Below are 24,902 nucleotides of genomic sequence, written 5' to 3'. Positions count from 1 at the left end.
CAAAACTGACTTTCCCCAACTTGAAACATGATGTATCGCAGCTACTGCCATGAGATTGGTCCCCGAACAAGGACTGTGATTGGCCAGTAGGGTTTGCAATTCCAATCCGCTTCTTCACTCAATCACATCTGTTTGTTTTAGACTAATGTAAGCATAACTCTTTTGTACTGCAGATACTTGCATTCTGGTTTTTTTGTATTGAATTCAGCATTAAATTCTCTTTCAATTGATATATAAACATTTGAATTTCGTGAAACAGAACATTTTCTATAAGCATGCAAAGTTGCAAAGTTGCAAAACATGAAAAATTCAAAAAGTGTCCACAATTTTGGCCACCACTGTAACCCAATACTGTCTCCTCTGACTGGAAGCCGCTCTCTAGGGTCCAAGTCGGAATATCCAAGATACTTTAACTGGAGATCACACATTGCTTGACACTAAAGAATGCAGGCAGTAGCAAAGACGTCCACATCAATGCCGGTTATGATTGTGAAGGAAGGCAACAGTATGATACATTTATAGAAAACTGGTCTTTATTTTGGAGTGATCACTGACTATATTCATAGAAAATTGGTCTTTATTTTGGAGTAATCACTGACTATATTTATTCCTATACAATTTTTTCGTTCATTTGAATATGGAGCTAAGGGGAAACACGTTTAAAAGCTAATCTGAAGACATCCACGCAAAAAGTCTTTGAAGGGAGGATCTCTGACAATGAGCAAGAGTAGAGACGTCAACCATCGTGGTAACTTCCACCCAGCGCTGCCACTTGATCTTTATGACAGCCTGAAACCTCAAGTGCTTTGATGATCCTGCACCAGCTCTTAGGTTTCTGTTCTCTCTGTATTTTCTGGACTGGGAAGAGACGGCATGGCATTTCTTTCATACTCTTCTCCCAGCCTAAGCGAAGATTCCGAAATGGCGTAGGTTCTTAATACATCCGAGTACAGCAAGAAGTTCTGCAGGCAAGTGGGTAAGGGCAAATGGTGGACGAATTCGTCTGATCGCAGGTGACTGCTCGGTAAAAGTGACCGGATCTCCAGGCGGCAAAGGTGAGACAAGGAAGGGATGCATTCTATGGCAAAAGAGGAATGGAAATAATCAGGAGTCTTTCAAGCTCCTTCCAGCCAGAACAGAGAAAGGCCAACAGAGAAAATAACCATGACAAGAGGCAGCCAAGTTTCCTTCACTCTCTCCCCTGTACCCACAGGCTCCAGGGTCCTTTCAGTGAACCTCTTCTTCATGAAGTCAAGAGATTCTCCCCTATCACCCCCCACATGCCCCATTGTTTCCTGCAGGGTGAATATGGCCTTCTGTTCGACACATACAAGTACGTATTCACAACATTCCCTCTTTGGCAGAAGTAGGAAATGGTCTTTATTCATTACTGACTAATTTAAAAGATTTCTTCCCCAATTTTCCCGCCACCTAAGTTTTCAAAGCAGTTTACATACAATGTTAAAATAATGCAATATATAATAAACAAGATTTCAAAACCAAACAAAACTAAGATTGAAAGGAAGCAACAAACGGACAAACCAGGGCAGATGCATTCAGAGATATACTGCCTTTGAACATGGAGGTTCTATTGCCATCTCCCCCAATAGCCACGAGTAAACAACTCTTCCTCTGTGAGTTGATCTAATCCCCTTACAAAGGATCTAGTCTAGCGGACACCGCCACTGCAGATGCAATAAATTCCTTTTGCCCTCTGCTAAGAAGGAATTTCTCTTCTTTTTTTGTCCTGAATCCACTTGACAGTCAAGACATATCTCAGCTGTGTTCAGAGATCCTGAATCCACACTCTTGTTTTGCAACTGTAAGCCACACACTGCTGGATCACAGGGATTCTAGTAAAAAATGAAAGAAGTATACAACACACGACGAATATCTCCTCACCCTCTGTTAAAAAGCATGAATATGTAATTATTTTCTTCTTTTTAACGCTACATATTTTTAAACAGGCAACAGAGAAAAATAATAAGAAAAAAAAATCTAATAGGTGAACTGATGGAGACCACAAAGAGAGATTAATTAAACAAATACTCAGGCTGAGCTATCTCAGTATGTATCTTTGGCTTTCTGCGCAGGAGAGAAGGAATGCTTTCTGATCAGCGTCTCTAGCCTAACCTTTACATTATTAAAAAAAAAGTATTTCGTTCTCCTGGGTCTCTAGTTAGCAACTGATGATTGCTTACGGTATCTGCACTATTCTCTCTGCCCGGTGGGTGTTCCAGAGCATCACCATTGCCAGGAGTAATTGGATGACCTTTATCTCCAGAGCAGGATCAAGCAGTGCCACAAGATCATTTATAAAAACACATCAGCGCGTTGATTTCAGAAGCCTAATTGCAAAAGCCACGTTGCCCGGATGCCTCTGATCCGAAACTAGCATGCGCTGCCCACCAACCATTTAAGCCCAGCTGGCAATAACTCACCAAGGTCTTGTCTTTGTTAGCCCTGGCTACCCTCTTTTAAAACTGGAGCATCAGGGATTGAATTGGAAACCTTCAACAAGCAACACGTTCGCTCTACCACTAAGCCAATGTGGCTTGCGGCAGCCCTTCCACTGTGTCCATGAACTTCTGAACTTTGCAACTAAGTATCTAGTACCTAAATTTGCTCTTTTTTTCCTCCTCCCCTTTTCTTTTGTGTTGTGTTTTTTAGATTATAAGCCTGTGGGCAGGGACTGTCTTTAGAATTATTTTTGTAAGCCACGTTGAGAGCCTTTTTTGGCTAGACGGTGGGATAAAAGTGCTATAATAAATAAATAAAATGGACCTAAAAAGCTATGTCCCATTTATGCTATGGAAAACAAATGGAACGTATAGAAATGAATTAGCTGTTTGTTCACTTACCAAAGTGACTAGAGGGCACCCACATAGAGGTTTCTTTGTGGTTGGCAAGGATCTGCTCCACATCCTGAGGAAGCCTCTTCCAGTTAGCAAACTCCAGAAGGAAGTTAAGGGCATCACTGCTTACAGAGGAAATCCTAGCATGGAACAAAATCCAGTTATTATGGGAGCCAGTGCAGGGATTAGTTTTGGACTTTGGCCAGGGAGATCACAGATGAAATAACCTGACTGGATAACCTTGGGCCACTCCCCATCTTTCAGCCAAATCTCCCAGGCCGCACCCAATGCTCAGCAATACAAACAGCCATCTCCTCTGCACAGAGAAAAGAGTCTGATGACATCAGGGGTGCAGTTTCAGGATGCAGGGGCTCATCCCCTGAGGTCATCTGCCCCTGGGAGGGGTGTCCCAGGCAGGAACAGTTCCCCATCTCTACTCTAGAGGTGTTAAAAGAACTGCACTGGGTGCCTGTTAGCTACAGAGCCATGAACATGGTTATTATCCTATAAAGCCCTAAACAACTTGGGACCGGGATACCTAGCAGACCGCCTTCCCTTATATACACCCAGATCATCAGAGGAGGCCCTGCTCGCCATTCCAAGATGAACAGACTATGGTCATGACGAACCTCAACAGCGGGTCTTCTCTGCAGCGGAAACCCCACCCTCTGGAAAAACCCTCCCTCGTGCAGTTCGGGAGGCAGAAAATGTAACATCCTGAAAATGTATCTTTTCAGGCAAGCTTTCTCTGGACTATAACTTATTCCGGTTTTATATGACATTTTCAAAGTTTTAAATCCTGATTTTTGTATATTATGGTTTTAATTGTAAACTGCCCAGAGAGCCTTGGCCGTTGGGCAGTATAAATATGTAATAAATCAATAAAAAATAGACATTGGAGCCTTCTGGCTAAAGGTGGCTGCATTCATTTGAAGAAGACAACCTGTCCTCTTCAAGGAAACCAGAATGTTTCCTCATCCCCCTTCCTTGCACCAACAGAGAGTACGAATGGAAGCAATCAATGCGGCATGCGATGCATCATAATGGCGTTGATTATATAGTTTGGACACTGGATTGTATCTGGATGGAGTCAGGAGCTTGTGGTTACTGTTGGGTGATTGCTTGTCTAACTTCGTGACTGGTGTGTCCTCTAAACCTTTCAGAACAACATCAAGAGAACATGCCTGGATTGAGAGACAGAAGCCGCTTGAGCCAAGGTCCTAATGTTGTCAAAGGCCGCCAGTGCCGTGAAGTGCCCAGCAGAAGACATCCCTCAGCTACAACACCATTCCGTTTATCTGAATGGCTTTGAGCTGTGCTTGCGGGGTGGTTCGCCTCCGCTTGACAAACTCAGCAATGCTTGCACGCACGCACACACACACACCAACATTACACGCAGAAAGCAGGCTGCCAGCTGGAAACCCTAAGCTCATTCAAGCGCCATAATTAAAGGATTTATTTCATTTGCTTTAAGGAAGTAGCTAATTGCCTCCAAGGTGCAAACCTTGCTAGGGATCGAAGTAGTTAAAACAGCCATTTCAGGCTGCTGCCTGCATCCAGTGACCTTTGGTGATATTTGGCTTCGGAATGCATGGCTCTTTTTATTATTTTAACCTGACTGTGAGCCTGGCGTGTTCTACAACAAGGTGATTTCTGCCCTTTCAAAGCAAAGAAAAAGTATTCTGCGCCCCCTTCCCCACAGGAGCGGAGGGAGGGGCACACATGTTGTTTTTTCATGTTGAAAGCTTTAGAGATTCAGCATTGGGCTGTTTCCCCCCTTTCACTTGAAGGAGTCAGACCTCCTGCCCTCAGTGATGAGTCGACGCTGTTGGAATTTGACACCGAACACAATATTGTGAAAGATCAGCGCTACATTCTTCCTGTAAGCATGTTCTGCTGCCACTTCTCTTCCAACTTCACTGTCGGCCAATAATTGTTGGCTTTTATTCCAAGCCTGATTCTGTTTCAAAGACTTGGGAGCTAGAGCAGACATAATGCTCCCAAAACCATGGTTAAGGGACTGGGCGGCACAATCGCCCACTCCCTCCCCCATCACTTCTGCTCTCCCACAAAAATCCCCACTGTGGGTCTTACAAAGCTCAGACTGACCTTAACCACGGTTAAATGCTAACCAGGGCACGCTATTCATCATTTCCCTCAATCTCATAACCATGGTTAAGTCATTGTGAATGCTGTTTGGCTTTATTCATTGACTCCCCATCCCTCCCAAGTGAATTCCCCCCATTTCCCTTTTCAGTGTGAACCACAGCGTAACATTACACCTGTACTGAGATTCATGGCAACCATGGTTAGTTTTAAGCCATGGTGGTTCACTGGTTCGCAAATCATGGTTAGAATTAATCTCGGTGCTGATGTAATGCTGCACCCTGGTTGACACTCAAAAGGAAAGAAAGGGGAAATTCACGTGGGGAAGAGTTTGGGGAGATTGCATGCAGTCTTGGCCCACCCCCACAAACCTTCTAACCTGGGTTATTTCTTTGGATCACAGAATTTGCATTAACCTGTATCAGGCACCAAGTTGTAAGTGCTAGCACAGTCAGGCTGCAGGAACCTGGAGGGAGAGGAGGTTGACCCGGACAGGATCTGAAGCCCAGAAAAGAGGACATGGCAGGCCACCTCAGAAAAGCAACCAAGATGCTGGCATGGGAGATAGGAAGGAAGTACCCAGGAGTAGCCTGTTAATGTCCCTTAGCGTCAAATTGCCCAGACAAAGGGAATGTAACACCCCTAGGTGCTTTAAGGCAGATGGTAGCATAGGATTGGTACTCTGGGATTCAAGAGTCCTAGAACAGCAGGATCCTGGTTCGTGATATTTGCAATTCTGATATGAATCGCTTGTCAATGCAGAATAGCAAAGTCGGAGCAGCGCGGATTCCATTCCTAACCCACAAGGAGCTTCCAATGCCAGCCCTGTGCCTTCTGGTGTTCTGGTTATAAAGTGCGGTTTACGAGCGGAGGAGGGAAAAGCACAGAGTATCCTCAGCCCTGCATACTTGGTTCTAACCACCATTCGTCACATCGCTTAGACATTCAGGACCGCACATCATGGCACATGTTCGAAAGCCCACATCGCAGCTTCCCTGTCTGTCCGTCTGTCTCTCTTTCTCACACATGTACAGTCAGCTCCCACCCTGCACTCTCCTTCCCCCTCACCCTAAACGATGAACTGTAATGTCTTCTCTCCCATCAAAAAGAAAGCTTCAACCAAGCACTTCCCCCCACACCTTTTCAGGGCTTGACCCCATAATTTAATCATACATAATGTCCATTTTAAAATATATATACTGGCCAAATTACCCATGTTTACGTTCTGCAGGAGAAAAATACTCCTGACCTTTCCCTTCTCTTGCCTTGCTCTGGCACATTTCCCAGAGTGGAGAAGGAGGTACAAGTTACTGTATTTCTTCGACTGTAAGACGCCATCGATTGTAAGACGCACACTAATTTCAGTACCACCAACAGGGGAAAAAAACCTAAGACACACCCGCGAGTCTAAGACGCACCCCATTTTTAGAGATGTTTATATGGGGGGAAAAGTGCGTCTTAGAATCGAAAAAATAGGGTACTATACATTTCCGCTCCCTGCAAACTCTTCACCTAAGAAACCTGAGATCCCTTCCAGTGCTCGTCCTACACGAAGTGCTGGATCGCAAGTGGGGAGTTTTGAGAAAGCCTTCATTGCCACATTAGCAAAGATACAGAACATTCTCAAGTGCATAACAACTAGATGGTAAAGAAATGAGAGAGAGTCTCCCGCTTCAGGTGTTCAGGATGCTGGATGCCACCACATGCACTGGCCAGCCCCTCCCCACAACCAGCACACAGAGACCATCAGTCTGGAGGAGACCCTACACACATCTGGATAAGGCTCCCTCCACGGGCATGTGAACCCAAATCGAGCAGGGTTTGCATCCCCATGGAGGAAGTCCCAATGGTGGACATCCACACCTGTGTAAGATCCCCTTTGGACTAACACCTATCGCATATTTGCATCTAGGGACCTGGACTCCCTGCTCGTGTTTGAGAGCCTTTGGACACATTCATACTGTTTTCCTGAAGAAGGCTCATATGGCACGTGTGTATATGCACATGTTGCACTCACATGTGCTCTCGTATATGTGCAGATGAACGTTATCTTGCTTACCACGACTCGCAGAGGAGATTTACTGGATTAAACCCGGCCAGCAGGAGAGACGGCAGCCACTCTTTGTACTTGTCTCCTGCATCAATCACGTTCTTTAAAAAGTCTATCAGATGCAGTTGGCATGGGAGCTTGCAGCCCCGCTTCAAGAAGTACTGAAATAAAGAGAAATTTCCATAGTGCAGGCAGACGCCTAAATCCGATTCAAGAAGCGTGATCCCATACTTCAGAAGGATGGGAATTAATTCATAGCTGCAATAAAGGTAAGCAACAGGCACGTGTCAATGCTTTTCAGAGCTTTTCAGGAACCCCAGACTGCACCACCAACCAGCCTGCTAAAGAACCCTTTGCTCGTTCAGAGAATTCTGGCACTGGGATCCAGGTGGAGTTCATATGGGCACAGTGGCTGGGCCTGTTGGCCCTCACTGTCATCCCACGTGAACGGAGAGTGCCTTCTGGAATACACAGAATACTCCCGTACAATCACATGTTTCAGGGGAAGATCCATAGCGCTGGACAAACTCACCTTTACTGATTTTCAAATTGTGGAGTCCCTGGAATTTACACAACTTTGCTTTCCTATACTGTCACCCTGATCAATCATTGATGTTTTACAGTATTTTCTGAATCTGCCTATAGAATGCACGTGTGACCAGCCATACTAACCTCCCCAGACATTAGCTGTTTTCACTAATATGGAGAATGGTCTAAACTGCAAAGAGATTGGGATGAACCTACGTTAGGCATAATTAGGAAAGCAATCCTTTTGTAATTAATATTGCACTCAGCTACTCTGTAGAGCAGGCTGGATATAAAATTAATCAAGAGGCAAGAAACTTTCGTGAGCCAGAACCAAACTATGGCCTCTTTTGTATCTGGTCAAGAGGGCAGGGCTCTTGCAGCTTTAACTGTTGTGATGAAGAAGGAATTTCACCAGGTGCTGCATGCATACAAATGACACCTGCTGAAATTCCCTTTTCAATGCTTTAAAGATACAGGAGCCCAGTCCTCCTTTCCATATGGTCACCCTTGTCAATGCCATTCCCTTTTCTTTTGTTATTATGAGAGTATATGAACAGCCATTTCAGGCAGAAGAAGACAGTGAAAACAGGAGAACTATGCTAATTAAGAATATACTTGACTCAATTACAGAATCATGTCAAGTTCCCAGGAGACAGAGATTGTTGATAAGACCCTTTGAAAGCAAGAAAATTAGACTGAATGTGTGTTTGACAAGCTTCTGCTTCAAAGAAGAAAGCTTCCCCAAGGAGATTCTGACAAGGTTCTTTCGTGCCTGTATATGACCCAGAACTAGTGCACATCATGCAGACATGGCTAAAACCCATGCTGGGTTGCCTTAATAAAATTTGATTTGATTTATAACACAACCCTATGCCTGTCTACTCTGAAGTAAGCCCCATTGACTTCAACGGAGTATAAACTACGTCTGATTCCTGCGAAGTCGGAAGCACTAGGTCAGTGGGTCGCAGGCCTGGGAAATGGTACACTCCCTCTAAAGAAACAGGTATGTAGATTGGGGGTGCGCCTAGCTCCATCATTGTCACTAGAGGCTCAAGTGACTAGGAGTGCCTTTTATCAGTTTTGACTGGTACACCAGATACGGACTCTCCTGGAGCGTGATAGCTTAGCCATGGTGGTTCAGGCAATAGTAACCTCAAGTTTGGATTATTGCAATAAGCTCTATGTTAGGCTACCCATAGGCTTGGTCTGGAAGCAGCAGCTGGGGCCTCTTTTTGCCCACATATTACTACTCCGTCAAAAGAACTGCGCTGGCTGCCAATAAGCTATCAGGCCAAGTTGACAGTTCTGTCAAAACCAGGTTGTTTTAGGGATCGCCTTACGTTCCCGCCCAGCCTTTGCAATCCTTGGAAGGCGCACTTCCGACGGTGCTACCTGCTCCTAAGGTTTGACTCAGGAATACTTGTAGTACAGCATTTAGGGTTGCAGCACCCGCCCTCTGGAACACACTCCCCATAGACATTAGAGGGTGTGGTGGATTTGGTACCAGAAGAACTGGCAAGGAGGTTTAGTGAGTTCTCAGTCATGTTCTGTATAACATGCTAAGGGCGTAGAAATTGGTGACTTCTAACACAGTGAGCGTCTTTTAGCAGGCTTTAGCTAGCCAAGGTAGGTCCCTTGAAGGGCAGCTTTCTTAGTGAGCCTCTTGCATAGCTTAGCTGGTGCCTGGCAATGCAGCTCCATATTTTATTTATTTATTTATTACATTTTTATACTGCCCAATAGCCGAAGCTCTCATTACTTTGCTCTCTGAGATAAGGGTGTAGGGCATTATCTCACCCATAAGCTGGGAGGTTCGCCCTCTTTTTCACAAATGTCAGGGCCTCTTTCTCTCCCAGGAAAGGTAATTAATTTCCCAGGCCAGCATGTTTTGAGAACTATCTTAAGAAAAAAAGGAACCGATTCGGTCTTACTCCAGGGGGAATTCCACAGCCAACCTGGAGAACTTGCTTTGGTCCTGGGAGACAGGTTCCGCATGTCTTGGAAACCCACACAAACAACCAGGTGGACAACTGCTTTGTAAACTGAAGGGACGTGAGCTTTCTTTATTTGTTCTTTCTACTTCTATATATCATCTTTGTGTACACAATAAATAGGATGACCATATGGAAAGGAGGACAGGGCTCCTGTATCTTTAACAGTTGTATATGAAAAGGGAATTTGGCAGGTGTCACTTGTATGCATGCAGCACCTGGTGAAATTCCCTCTTCATCACAACAGTTAAAGCTGCAGGAGCCCTGCCCTCTTTTGTATCTAGTCACTCTAGTATAGCTCGTGCAGCATTAACTGTTGTGATGAAGAGGGAATTTCAGGAGGTACTTCATGCATAACCATGACACCTGCTGAAATTCCCCTTCCAATACAACTGTTAAAGATAAAGGAGCCATGTTCTCCTTTCCATATGGTCATCCTACAATAAACTGTTAAAACTAATCCATTTGTGATTTAAATCATTTTAGTACCATTGAACCCAGTTTGATTGGGACCTATGTTAATCAGCATCCCATAAATCTACTGATTTAAATCAAATGGGCACCTACAGTTTTAACCTTTATGCAGGTTTTCCCTATGATCCAGTCAGTGTAGTTAGTTTTATTGTTGAGCACTAATTATTTTATTGTTATTTAATGTTAACCACTTGGATAATTTATCTGAAAGTGGTATGCAAATTTGTGCAATAAATAAAATAAAATGGACTTACTCCCAGGTAAGTGTATATAGGATTGGGGCCTTAGTGTTTTAAGAGAAATAAAGCAATTACTCTTCTTAAAAGAAAGCCCCAGGAGGAGAAATACCAGCACCAAAGAACAAAAGGTCCAATTCAAATAAAGTTTGCTCCCTGAGCACTGGTTTGAATGCCAATTTATCCTGAATTTTATTTTTTATTTTTGCTAGGATTAAGAGATAAGAAACCAGTGATATAGGTTTTCTGGAAACATCTGAATAGGCAAATTTTCTGGAAGTTTTCTCACTGCTCTAAATCAACTGAGCTCTGATCTAGCATGTTAATTTGACTTATATTTAGAAATACTTAGAGCACAACCTATGTACTCTATAACTATTGCTAAAAATCTTTTTCCAATAACCAAAAGTAGATGAACAGAAACATTTGATTAGGAGTGCCATTAGAGTGTGGTTTGCATGTTCCATTCAAACTGATTCCACACTTTACATTGAAATCGGTTTTGGGTTTTTTTATTGGAATACTTGTAAATATTTTAAGACACGACAAGTCAATAGCATCCATTTCCTTTGCATTATTTAAATTTTAAGGACGGGTGAGGGGGGAATGAAAGCACTGAAAACAGTTAACACAGTAATTTCAGCATGCCCCCAGCTCCATGCACGTAAATATATGGGCTTCTGAGAGAGTCACCCAGGGAAAAAAGTTAATTACGCTTTGATTTTTAGATTTGACTCAGTTTCACTTGCATTGTGTTCATTCACTGTGTTACTAATTCATGTTATGAAACAATGTATTTGTAAAAACTGGGGGGGGGAATCCTATGAAACAAATATACCAGTGGAAGGTTTTCTGGAAATTTTAACTCTCTCCCACATCATTGACATAAACCCTAACCTAAATCCCAATTAAGAACTGTACTTTTATTTTGCGGTTTAAGCTTCCATCATTTATATTTTACTAGGGTGACCATATGAAAAGGAGGACAGGCCTCCTGTATCTTTAACAGTTGCATAGAAAAGGAAATTTCTGCAGGTGTCATTTGTATATATGGGGAGCCTGGTGAAATTTCCTCTTCATCACAACAGAAAGCTGCAGGTGCCCTGCCTTCTTTTAATCTGATCATTCTAGTATAGCTCCTGCAGCTTTAACTGTTGTGATGAAGAGGGAATTTCACCAGGTTCTCCATATATACAAATAACCCCTGCTGAAATTCCCTTTTCTATGCGACTGTTAAAGATACAGGAGCCCTGTCCTCCTTTTCATATGGTCACCCTACTTTTCCTTTCACTAAGAGCAGTGGCAGCCATGGCACCGGGGTGGGGTGGGGGTTAATCCTCAACTTGGGATTCACAAGGATTTTACACCAATCTGATTTGCCTTTCCGCGAATGGGAATGCAGTTATCCCTTCAGCTTGCCCACTCTTCCGAACTTTGCAATAGAGTTCTCAACTTTTAAAAAAAAGGTAACCCAAATGTGCATTTTCTGAAAAATTACATTTATAAAAACAATGTGAACTTCTACGGAGTTTTTATAATCGCAGATTGATGTGGACACGGGACAGAAGGGACTTATGAATACATGTGAAACTGATATGTATTAGTAATGGACTGGCCTGTCTATCCCTGCCCTTTAGCCTATGATTGCAGATACCCCCACCAGAAGATGCTATTAACTGTTGAGAGGAGAAAATACAGGGACACCAATTGTATAGCAGTATGGAACATAGAAAGGTGCCTTCTTCCAGGTCAAACTATCTATCTAGTCCAGTATTGTCTCCTCTGATTATCCAGCTTGCCAGAGTCTGAAGATAAGAGTCCATCACCTGCTATTGGGATCTTTTTTATATACTGGAGATACCAAGGTACTGAAGGACCAAGGACCTTCTGCATGTAAAGTATATGCTGTACTATTGAGCTACTGTCCCTTCCCTATTTGGCAGGGGGCATTTAAGACAGATAAAAGGTGCAAGAAGAGGGGGAAGCTTCCAGCATTTGGGCCCGGATTCATTCTCTCTTGGGCATCCGGGTGAAAATCAAAACCACTGAGAGATCTGACAATGGATTTCCCATATCCATTGTGGCTAAAGTGTCTGATTGGGAGATCCGGGTTCTAGTCCCCACTCGGCCGTGGAAACCCACTGAGTGACTTTGGGCCAGTCACAGACTCTCAGCCCAACCCACTTCACAGGGATGTTGTTGTGAGGATAACATGGAGAGGAGGAGGAGGAGGATGTACACTTGGCCCTGATTCATTCTCTCTTGGGCATCCGGGTGAAAATCAAACCCACTGAGGGAGAAACAGTGGGAGAGTTAGCAAAGTTTCAGGAGACAGAGAAGGGAGCTAGTAGAAGAGAAGAATTTTTTGTGTATTTTATAGTATTTTTGTATTCAATATTGCCTTGATCCAGGTAAGAAATATTATTATTATCTTTCTCTCGCTCATGGCGGTTTTTCTAGACGGACATGACAGGCATTGCCAAGTCATGCTGTCTTTTACAGAGTCAGGAATTTCCTGACAATTGACCATGTTTTAATTATGACTGTTTTCTGGATGGTGGTGTGGATGTATTTTGGTTGGCCACGTTTCTGAAGGTTTTCTGTACAGTTTTTTGTGGGGTTGCCGGTGACTGATATGACTAATGGAATAATAGTGACCTTTTCCTGTTGCCATAGTTCTTTGACTTCCATGGCCAGTGGTGTATATTTTCCTCTCTTTTCCTCTTCCTTTTCAACAACATTTTTGTCATTGGGTATTGCTATGTCGATGAGATATGTGTTTTTCTTTTTTGTCTATGACTGTTATGTCTGGTTGGTTGCAAAGTATTGTTTGTCAGAATGAATTCTGTCTCATCATTATTATTATTATTATTTCTTCCAGATGCCAGTTAATCAGTTACTTCAAAGCCAAGCAGTAACGTCTCTATATAACATATTACAAGGAAAAAGGAGTTGGGAGTGATGGACACCAAAATCATATATTAGCCACAAGTGAGGAGCAACTTTGAGAAGGTTGGCCCATCAAATGAGGTCCCTAGGAGATGACCCTCCTTGAGGGCAGGACTAGAAATGCCACTTAGGTTTTGTACCGTACTCCTAGCAATAGTGCATCCATTAGGGAGATCTTCAGATAGTCTATGTAGTATTGTGCAAAATTAATTAGAGATCTTGGCTCTAGGGTGCTGGAGGCTGATGGTCTGTAACCTGAATTACATAATAAAAAGCTATTTACTAAGAGATCGACTTCTTTGTTTGACTACAAACACGCCAGGCGGTTTAGCACTCAACAGGGCTCTAGGGGACAACAGGGAGGCTAATAGACCTGGCTAAGGCTCTGCATGAAATGAATGTCCACTGTAGAACACTCCCCAGAATCTGCTACAATAGGCAGGGTGTTCCTCCGCAAACAGGCTGATATAAAAAGGGTTCCCTGAAAGTTTGACAAATGTTTGAACCACAAAGCAGTCATTGCCACATACTATCTATCCACCCACCTTTGCAAGTTCCCACAGTGCTCTAGACTGATGGTAACCACAAACAACAATACATACCTTCCTGGAAAAGCCAGTGACATGGGTGATCTGCAGCCAAATACTGGATAATCTTGGGCATCTGGGCTGTAACCTTCCTTAAGCAAGAGTTCTAGGCAATCTTTTTTACCACCAGAGACTGCTGAGTAGACAGGACTCACTTTACCGTCAGCACAGACACAGAGCCGGTTGGTAATCGGTATGAGCGTGCGCAATATACTGTGGATATGCAAAGTAGAGGTTACAGTTGCATGTTTCTGTACAAGAGCTAAGAATTCCCTATGAACCTTACAGATTAATGTAGATCATTCCTGACACTTTAAAAAAACAACGTAAGAACATAAGAAGAGCCCTGATGCTAGATCAGACCAAGGGTCCATCTAGTCCAGCACTCTGTTCACACAGTGGCCGACCAGCCATCAGCCAGGGACCAACAAAGCAGGACATGGTGCAACATCACCCTCCCACCCATGTTCCCCAGCAACTGGTGCACACAGGCTTACTGCCTCGGATACTGGAGACAGCAAACAACCATCAATTTTTTGTTCCAAAAGTTGATAGCCTTCACCTCCAGGAATTTATCCAACCCCCCTTTAAAGCCATCCAAATTGGTGGCCATCACTACATCTTGTGGTAGTGAGACAAGTTAGCCACGACTAATTTAAGACCCACTGATTTCAATGCATCTACTCTAAGCATGAGCTGGCTTTGAGACAGAGGGTTGCGTGGGAAGCTCCAGGCATGAGATGGAGTTTCCAAATCCAGTTCATCTGAAAAGTACCCATTCTTGGCATGGTGTACACCTTGAGGTTATTTGGTGGTTAAAATGCATTAATTAACTTTAATTAATTTTAATGTTTCTACGTGTTTGGAGCCTGCAGTCGTGTGGTGGAAATGTTCCTTAACCAACTCAGAGCTTTCCAGTCGATGCACTTTCAAGCTAGAGGAGAGTAGTCTGAGGGGCAGCTCCCCCCACACACACACACTACTGCCCCAGCGGAATGGAGTGGACAGACCCCAGCCTAAATACTCTATAGGGGTGCACCATGGCAGAAGCTGTGCCGAGGGGTGCCAGCAAACATGGCTTCACTCAGACAGGGCAGGCACAATGTGTCCAACTCTGACATCTGTGTAACTTAGCCTGAAGGCTTCGCTGTATCGAATTAAGGGCTATTCCAACCTGTACGAAGCTGGGCACATTCATTAGCATCGCACCAGATTGCTTCCTTGTAATATGATTAAGGTCGTGGATTCATATATTTGGAATTATGAAGGATACGTGCGTGTGTAGAACTCCTCCACGGAAAGGGGGGGATCTCGATCAACCCAGGATTTTCCCCAGCCCTCACAAAGAGGAGCTCTGCATTGTATGTTTGTACACGCGTAAGGCTCTTTTACAGGGATGCTGAAGACTTAGCCAGTGGTGGAGACAGGGCTGGTGGGGGTGAAGCTAAACTGCCTGATCCTGTGACACTCCCCCTCCTCACAAATTATTTCAATGCATGAGGGGGAAAGTCTGAGTGAACTTCTGCAATTCTTCCATTGGATCATCCCGGAACTCAAGATTTAACAACAACCGATCCCACATCTTACAGAACTTACTTGATGTGCCCCATCTGTGCCGCACCGTGGATAGGCAGCATCCATTCCTCGTCATCACAGTACAGGTTTGGATCTGCTCCCTTGGCTAACAACAGTTCCACGCATGTCTCTCTGCCCTGCTGCGCAGCGATAAATAGCGGTGTGGCCTGATCCTTGGCTTGACAATTAACGTTTGCTCCTGATCAGAGAATTGTAATAAACCGATAAGGAAGGCGGTAAGGGTGAATGCAAAAGTTATTGTGCATCTCGCAAACATACCTGCCATTAACGGCCCATTGTAACTTACAATTACAGTTCACCTGGTCCTGCCAGATGCCTCCAAATGCTCACAAAGAGAGACGAAAGCAATAGATATTCCCTGTATAGCTAATAATCAGATATATGCTGCTATTGAACATGCAGTTTCCAGTTAGCCATCTATTCGTAAATACGTCTAATTCTTTTTAAAGCTATCCAAGCTACTGGTGAAGATTACAACTTCTGCCTAAGAATTTTGCAAGTTAATGACACAGTTTCTTTTGTGTCTGATACCACTGCCAATACACTTCATTTTTTTCTATCTAGAAAAGGAAGAGAAACAGAAGGAGGGGAGAGAGAGAGAGAGAGATGTTTGAGGCCATGAAGGCTAGTTTTGAAGCTAAAACAAAATCAGTTTAAATTTTTTAGTGCCAAATGTAACCTTACAGCACAATCATATCCATATTTACTCAGTATTAAGTCCACTGAATTAGGTAGAGCTTTCTCCCTTATTTCATTAAGCCTTGCATGTTTTAATTGGAAACCAGTATTATAGAATTTTATCTTTAGGTTAAATTCGTTAGCTTTGGATTTTGGATTGGTCTGATGACTATATACAAGTCAACAAATCTGAAGCTTTGTTTCATTAATCATTTCCCCGATCTCTGTTTAATTGATTCAGTTTTACTTTTGCAATACACCGGGTATATTTATATTGTAATGACCAAGTGTTGTAAACAACAAAACAGAATTGATCAGTTTGTTGGTTGGTTGGCTGTATTTCACTCTGGGATCTATTTTTGGGCGACGGCTGATCTTTCAGCTAAATAAATATATGCATGAGAAGGCTGCAAGATCATGCTGGCTAATCGTGCTCTCCCTGCCCCACTGAAGAGCCTGCCAGCCATGTGAAGGAGATGCGCTTGCAAAGGGCTCTTCCTTGTGTGGAGGAACCCTAGAAGTAGGTGCAGAGCATGGTATGGTATGGAAGCACATGGCACGGTCTGACGGCACATGAGGCAGCCACCTGGCTGAAGCTAAGCAGGTCTGGGTCTGTTCAGTGCTGGGACAGGAGACCAACTGAGCATCCCATGTAGCCACCCTGAGTTCTACAATAGAAAAAAGGTGGATATAAATGGAGTTAGCCCCTACAACTCCCCCATGTTTGGTTTCAGGGTATGAAGGGGTTCATTTGAACCCCCTATTGTTACAAGTTAATGCTACAAAACAATTGATTTTTTTGTTAGCAATGGAATTGTTTTCTACATAGATTATATATCAATGGAAAATGTTCCACTCAACAGCACTGCTGACAGAGGGCACGCACACCCTCCATTTTACAGAAATATATGTCAACAGCAACAATAAAAATGAGCCAACTGCATAGGAAAGGGCAGGTATTTAGTCACCCTGCTATATTTTTCAGAATCGACCAACAATTCTGGAGAGAGTTATACGTGGGTGTGATTAGCTGTCTTTGAGAGTAATCTTTCATTTTGGAATAACTTATTCAGACAATAGGCTGAGTCATGGTAATCAGTATCGTTTACTGAAGGTGAGGGCAGTGATACCAGAATAAGGTTTGAATTTCCAAGCTGTTTCCATTTCAGGTGTGTATTGCACTCTAAAGGCAGACTACAGTCAGTGGCCACAATCCTATACTCAGGCATGTTTAGCTCTGTTAATTTCAATAAACTCTACAAGATTGACTGGCTAGACACTGACCGCCTTTGGACATCACGATAACCCATAATAGTTAAATAAGCCATGATGGTTTATTTAACCCAGCATGGGTTATTTTGTCGTCTATCAAACTTTTTTTAACCGATGATGGCTTATTTGGCCAAAACAACCCACTCTGTTAAACCATCATGGGTTATCGCGTTGTGTGGCAGTCACAGTGGGTTATTGTGGTTACCTACAGATTCACTTGGCAAGAGCAGTCAAAACCACTGCCACTGCTCTCCTACAACCAGCAGATCTCTGTTTCCATGCTCTGCCTAGCAAGTGATTATGCTCGCAGCCCAACCCCACCATAACCCTTCCTCGGCAGTGAGTTCTGAACCTCCCCAAGTGTCAAACACTGTCTCGGTTGGGTGGCGGCAGCTATGCAAGGTTGTCATTTTCCCTTGTGTGCATCCTTGCCAGGGGGATGCTATACATGAAGTTTTGTCCCACTCCTGCAAACTTCCATGGAGTTATAGCCTCTGTCTCCTTTTTGGCAAAAAGGTGCTTTGCTCACGTGGCTTTGTCAGCGCGCAGGGTTTTCAATGGGCCTCATGTGCATCCCTGCTAGGCGAAGCTGCGTATGAAGCTTGGCTCTGATCCTGCAAACCTCCAAGGCTTTATCTGCACCACCCCCTTTTGGGTGCATCCAGGTTCTTCGCTCCTTTGTGTGTAATTGCACAGGACTTTGATGATGCATCGGAAGGGGAGGCTGTGAATGACGTTCGGTCCCAATCATGCGACTTCCAATGCTTTAGAACCACCATCCCCTTGTCGGGATGATGCTGGAAGCACTGAATTAAACTCTCCCCTCACATTGGGATGTTGTGCAACGTTAAAACAGGCTGCTGCAATGTTGTTAATGGGTGAAACAGCACCACTGCTGGGTCGGGAGGACTGTAGCCAGACAGAAGGTGGACAGATGATTCAGATTATGCACAGTGGCTTAATAAGCTACGCATGGTAGCTTATTTGTCTGATTGTGTGTGGGGGATAGCAGTAGCTGATTTTCAAAATAAGCTACTGTGAGTAGCTTATTAACAACCCATCATGGCTCAAAGTGACATTCAAATGCAGCCTCTAACTTTTATTATTACTTCTTTATTGCGATCCATAGATCCATAAAAAAAACAAGAATCAAACATGAAACATCATACAGTTAGAGTTATTATCAACTTTCGTCTAATACACAGAGAGCTCTGATCCCGGCCACCACTGTAAGAAATTTAGCAACAGTCAAAGTTACTTTTGAGGACTTATCTTCCAACAGAAACTTAACATAAAATTTGTCTGAACTTCTGGACAGTTTACTCAACAATGGGGTGATCATAAGATGGCGGGCCTGATTATAAAAGCTACAGGACAGAAGGATATGCTCCATCGTCTCCACTTCCATATTCCTACAGGGGCACCGTCGTTCCTGATAGGGGACACCAGCATATCTGCCCCGAAGTAATTCAATAGAATAAACATTGCATCTGGCCTTGGAGAAAGCAATATGATATTTAGCCACCGACAGGTTCTTTAGATAGTCAGCCAGCTGAAGAGGCCCAACGTAATGAATGTGCAATGCACTGGGAGAGCAAGAAACATAAGAGCGAGTGCGTAAGTCGCAGAAGGCTATATCCCACAGTCTTTGTTTAACAGATTTAAGAGCAAAATTCAAGCCCAGATTAAGGAGGAGGGAAGAGGAGTTAAGGAAGAAGGAAGAGGAGTAGCCTCTAACTCTGATGGTTCATAGATAGGGGGAAAGAACAAAAGGCTCAAAAGAGGATACAGATGGGACTTTCCAGTATTCACAGATCACCCCTTCATTCACCCTGCCTCTCATTCATCTTTCCCACTGCCACAACCCAGCTCATGAAGGCTTCCAAATGCTGTGGTGTCTAAATTAGCAACTGTAATAAGTGCAAATGTGAAGGTAATATGAATTTAATTAACTTTTACCATGCTGTAATGACATGCCTTGACTATGCTTGTTTGTTTGCTTGCTTGATGGCTTGCTAATGATCAGGCATGATTGGCTGATGATTCCTCATTAGTGGGAGCTAATGGTTGGTGCAAGGTGAGATCCGTGAGCAGCATTCCGTCTGCATGTGTAGCCAGACAGTTTTGAATTGGAGAAAAAGTCCCTGTTCATCCTCCCCATTTGCGGAAGCTGCATAGGGGAACTAACCTAAGAGCCAAGGCATCCGTGCCATCACTTGATCACCTTTCTCTTACTCAAAGGCAGGGGAGAGGAACCAGCGGCCCAATCCAGCCCGCAGAACCTCCACTTCCAGCCTGCAAAGCCTCTTCAGTTTACTCCCAAGCTCTGCCCCCTGGAGTAATCCTTACTGAAATCGGAACTCTGAGATCAGAGATAACTGTGGGGATAAAGTTGAGCAGGGCGAACTCGGGTGGGGGCACTGGGCTGAGTGGTCACTCTTTACAGAGCAAAGCCAGGGAAGAGTGGCCATTCTCCCTGGTGCCAGCCAAGTGATTCAGGACGGCTCACACTGTGAACTTCCTTCCTCCAAGCACCAACCAAGCCCCTTTCTCCATGCTGGGAACGGCACAGAACTCCCCGCCTCTCCCAGCATGGAGAAAGGCAAAACGTCTGGGGAGCAGGGTGATGACATCAATGGGGCACAGCCTCTGCCACTGACAGCATCCAGCTCATGCCCTGCACAATGATACTTCTGCAGCCCTGCAGAACTACTTGAGCAGGACCTGGGCAAGAAGCACTCATACAAGTGTGTATATACTACTTCCTGCCAGCAGCAACAGCTGCCATTCTGATGGGGAGATTTTTAAATCTATGAATTGAGAAGAATTGAAAAGACATACATTTTAGCTGGAGTGGGCTAATGCAGGGATGCATTGTAGGAGGGGGGACAGTGCTGCAAATCTTTGGGCATGCAATGAAAGATTGTTTGTTTACTTATTTATGCATTTTACAGATTTCTATACGTCGCCATCAAGGAACAGAACAGTATACGTAATATAAAAACAAAACAATACAGCAATAAAGATTTGAATAACAAGAGGCATGAAAACCAATGCTCAATCCTAAAATCAATTCAGATTGAAAATGAATTTAATTTTAAAATCTCAAGAACTTCAAGATATTAAAATTCTTTTTAAATGCCTGGGCAAACAGAAACATTTTAATCTGGTGTTGGAAAGAGTATAGAGTCGGTGACAACCATATGTCCTTTGTGAAGGCATTCCAAAGTCAGTGTTCCACCACAAAGAAGGCCCTCTCTTTTGTAGAAGCATAATACATCTCTCCCAACGATGGTTACTCAGAAAGGGACCTTGTAACATATGCCAGGTATTATAAATGCATGTGTTTGAATTGTAAAAAGTTATCCAGGTAAGTTAGGGTTAATATGTTAGCGAGCCAGTGAAAGGTGGGAGGGGCATGTGAATGTGAGGATTCTGAGGTTTTTAAAGTTAAACACACGCGTACATCTAGTGAGTGGGGTTTTGGGGAAACAGGATTTAGAAGGGGAAGAACAGGTAGGTAGGTTAGGACCAAGTATAAATTGCTTAACAATAATATTTTAAAAATTGTGTTTAATAATTATTATTTGCTTTATTACAAATACAAATCCCACGTGTTGGTTTGTCTTATTACACTACAAAGTTTTAAAAGCCTATTTCCTCATTACTTCTCCTGCACTGGGTAGAGGAAACCAATCAATCATATTGGGAGACTCCTTCGACCCAGAGTAAAAGGACTGAAACTTTGTGTGCCAAGTGAGGATAACTGAACCAAAGTCGAGGCAAATGTCCTGATGGGTTTTTCAGTTTTAAAAGGTGAAAGCTGGGGAGGGCATGACTCAAAAGCAGGCACGTCAGAGACCTCCTCTTGAGATCTTAATGCACAGGCTGGGTGGTACGGGAGAAAGGATTCCTTCACATATTTGGACCCTAAACTATTCAGAGCTTTAAGTATCATCAACAGCAGCTACAATTGGGCTCAGAATAGGGAATCAAAGTAATTGGTGCAATATGCCTTCATTTAGATGAACTTGTCAGAATCCTAGCAGCAGAATTCTGAACTGTTTAAAGCTTCCGACTCATTTTCAAGGGCAGCCCTGTGTATAACATAATACAGTAATCCAACATGGAGGTTACCGGAGCGTGGATCACCATGGCCAGGATTGGTGGTGATGCTGTCTGAACTTGCTTCCTATGTGCCTTGCTAGTGTGGATATGTTTATGGTAGGGTGACCATATGAAAAGGAGGACAGGGCTCCTGTATCTTTAACAAATTTCAGCAGATATCATTTGTATATATGGAGAACCTGGTGAAATTTCCTCTTCATCACACCAGTTAAAGCTGCAGGTGCCCTGCCCTCTTTTAAATCTGGTCACTCTAGTATAGCTCCTGCAGCTTTAACTGTTGTAATGAAGAGGGAAATTCATCAGGTTCTCCATATATACAAATGACACCTGCTGAAATTCCCTTTTCTATGCAACTGTTAAAGATACAGGAGCCCTGTCCTCCTTTTCATATGGTCACCCTAGTTTATGGATTTGACAAAACATACCTAGTTCTTTCTTTACAAAGAAACCAACTCTGAAAAGTCCACACACGCACACTCCGGACTTCCAACCACTTGAAGGATGGAGGTAAGCTGAGCCAAACTCTCTTTTGTAATAATATAATACAATGGCAGTTTTGTGTTCTTGCCCAGAGTTTTTTTGGTTACTTCAAGTGAAGGTTTTAATAAACCTTGCTCAGAACAACAGCCTGACTGAAGATGATTCCTCTAAATAATAAATTTTATCTCCACCTATAAATTGGAAATTTGTGTGTGTGTGCCACGTATGTCCTGAAATGTTTACCCACTTCCACATATGGTACTACCTTAATACTGTTCACACAGACAGGTCCTTGTGTACATGGATAAGAAAAAAAATCTAAAAACATGAATTATGGGGGTTTAAAGTATTTTTAAAGAATTATAAATAAAAGAAAGAAAAAGAAGGAAGTATGTATGTCCCACATGTTTGCATCTTTCCAAAGTTTGGAGGAATTCAATTGCTTGCAAAGCCTGGGATATTGATCAATGGCTGGGAACTCAGGCACGGCCGCCGGTTCCACAGTGGATAATCACTCCCCATGATGGTAGTGTTATGTGCAGCAGGTTGGGAAAGATGGCTCACGCCAAGTAAAACAGACCATAGACCAGTCATGCAGAACCTCCGTCCAAAGGGCCAAATCTGGGTCCTCCAGTGTTCCACAGATGGCCATCCACCCTCCCCTAACCCCACCCCCGTTCCCCAACCATCAATAGCACAGGTTGAAATGCCTCTCCCAAGGCTTAGTTACTGGCAACAAGAGCTTTAAGCTGCAATATGCTGGTATTTTGGTCCCTTTTGCCTTCAGCCTCACACACCACGAGAGCTTCCCTGAAATGGAATTCGGCCCTCGGACTGAAAAAGGTTCAACACCCCGATAGAGACACACTATTTGGCCCCATCATGCAACTGGAGGTGGGTAAATAGCAGATCAAGCTCCCTAAACCGTCAAACCCATCTAACCCGCCACTCAGTCAGTAGCTAGATCAGGATACTTTCAAGACGAAGCAAGAGCACTACCGTAATTCATCCCCAGCTCCCACCAATGAAATCCACTTGAAGATTATAGCTAAAAGACTTACCGTATGACAGAAGTACCCTTACACATTCCACCTTTCCATATTGTACAGCAATAAATAAAGGTGTGACTCGAAAGTCGTCCAATGATTCTATGTCAGCGCCATTGTCAAGGAGTAATTTCAGTATCTCAGGATATCCCTGAAAGGAAAGAAAGAGCCTGTTGTGAAACTGGCATTTCACTATGTTTTTATTCACTCAAGATCTCTGCATTTATTATAGGGCCATTGTAGTTAAGGGTGAGCTGGCGGAATCACATTTCGCTGCTATAACCAGAAATCAGGAAAGGAGGTTCTGTGGTTTAGACAGAGGAAACTCACCTTTCCTCAACAGATTGATCTGAAACATGGCAGTTTAGGAAAGGTGAGTTTGAAAATGGTCCGTGCCAATTTTGAGGTAGAAAAAGAAAGGAATTGCTTATTTATTTGAGCTTAAATTTTGATGAGAGCCCACCACCAGTTTGGCAGGTATTGTCTGGTGTGTGGTTTTTCCCATAGACTTACATGGGATTTACTTCATAGTAACATTTCTCCAATTGTACAGCATCTTTTGGAAAACAGTTTGTCATCTTAGGTAAGGGAGAGGATGTAGTATGCCACAGAATTGTAAGGTATTTTTAGGTGATATTTTCACTCTATTTTAACTGCTGAGATTCATCAGATCATATTCACAGGAGGGGGAATAGTATGAAGTATGACTGCAGTCCTCTTGTGAAATGCCAACATCTCAACCCTTTTTGACCCTGATGAGCCACTGTGGGAAGATTTTGAGGGAAGAGTGTAAAAGCAGAGAGATATTGTGAGGAGAGATTCTGAGGACAGAAAAGAAAATAAGGATTGGGGGAATAGAGGTTCTAAGTAAATTGTAAAGAGGAAAATGACAGGAAAAGAGAGGTCCCAATGAGGTTGAGTTAAGACCAGGAAGCTACAGTCAATGATTGGCGACTGGTGGAAATGGAGTAGGGCCTGGGGAAGGGGCGTGGTCATCTGGAGAATGCTAGAGGCTGGATTGGGACCCCAGGTGGACTTGAACTTGGCCCCCGAGACCGAGGTTCTGCACCTCTGCTCTAGTGCAACATACTCCATTGCACACATTGCCAGCCCCTGACAGTGATGTACAGCTCTCATAGGGAATGCACACAGCTGATCAAAGGCAGAGCTGTGCTCAACGTTATGCAGCCGGAAGGGAAACTGAAACAGGGCTGGGTGGCAACCCTGTGTTTCTTGTAACAGAATCTTGTGCTCAGATGGAAGGCTAGTTTGCAAAATGGGTTTCAAACCTGAAAGTCCCATGAAAACTAAGGGAGTAACAATCTCCATCTCACCTGGCTACCATTAGGCCCTACATCAGCCAAGAACTGTCCATCGTAGATGGCTACCATTAGGCCCTACGTCAGCTAAGTATCAAGGTGTCTGAAGAAACAGGACTGACTTGATGCTATGGAGTTTGCTGCTAGAAGTGAAAATATCACAGGGGTTGGAACAAATCAAAGCTTGGGTGGAGGGGTTATGGGCCCAAGAGAAACATTATCTGACCCTAACTACTAATAGCAAGTTCTTAAATTACAGTGGTGGTTGTGTGGGAGCCCTTCCCTCAGGCCCAAATAGGTTCAAAACCCCTGCTCTAAAGGAAAGACAAGTAGTAAACAAATATTCCCAGCTGTAGCGTAAGACACTGGAAATTTTGCCTAACCATCATGGCACCTCCCCAGCTAAACTGGCTGATATGAAGGTTAGAGGATCCTTTAGGTTTTAATATGAAAAGGCCTGATGATCATCTGACGGGAATGCTTTTGGCATAGAGTGCCCAGTCACAGTATGGCGATTGCTGGCTCTGTACCAACTCTACAATCCCATAAGAAAAATGGAGGAAATCCAGTCTGGCTCATGAGAATCCCCATCGCTGTTCTAAGATTA

General features: G+C 43.6%; 1 protein-coding gene across 2 annotated transcripts in view; it reads right to left on the bottom strand.

Annotated features, from left to right (window-relative positions):
* Positions 1-559: 559 nt before the first annotated feature.
* ASB3 (ankyrin repeat and SOCS box containing 3) overlaps positions 560-24,902 on the bottom strand; it is a 78,247-nt gene continuing 53,904 nt past the window's right edge. For both annotated transcript variants that reach the window (XM_063123830.1, XM_063123829.1), the window contains 6 exons: positions 22,992-23,127; positions 15,373-15,550; positions 13,792-13,989; positions 7,021-7,269; positions 2,862-2,995; positions 560-1,078 (listed from right to left, as the gene is read on the bottom strand). In XM_063123830.1, the coding sequence (XP_062979900.1) occupies positions 828-1,078; positions 2,862-2,995; positions 7,021-7,269; positions 13,792-13,989; positions 15,373-15,550; positions 22,992-23,127 (1,146 nt within the window). In that variant the 3' untranslated portion in view covers positions 560-827. The remainder of the gene's footprint in view (positions 1,079-2,861; positions 2,996-7,020; positions 7,270-13,791; positions 13,990-15,372; positions 15,551-22,991; positions 23,128-24,902) is intronic.

Source organism: Elgaria multicarinata, chromosome 4 (genome assembly GCF_023053635.1).
Source record: "Elgaria multicarinata webbii isolate HBS135686 ecotype San Diego chromosome 4, rElgMul1.1.pri, whole genome shotgun sequence".
Classification (NCBI taxonomy): Eukaryota; Metazoa; Chordata; class Lepidosauria; order Squamata; family Anguidae; genus Elgaria; species Elgaria multicarinata.
This window is presented reverse-complemented; position numbering and strand designations above follow the sequence as displayed.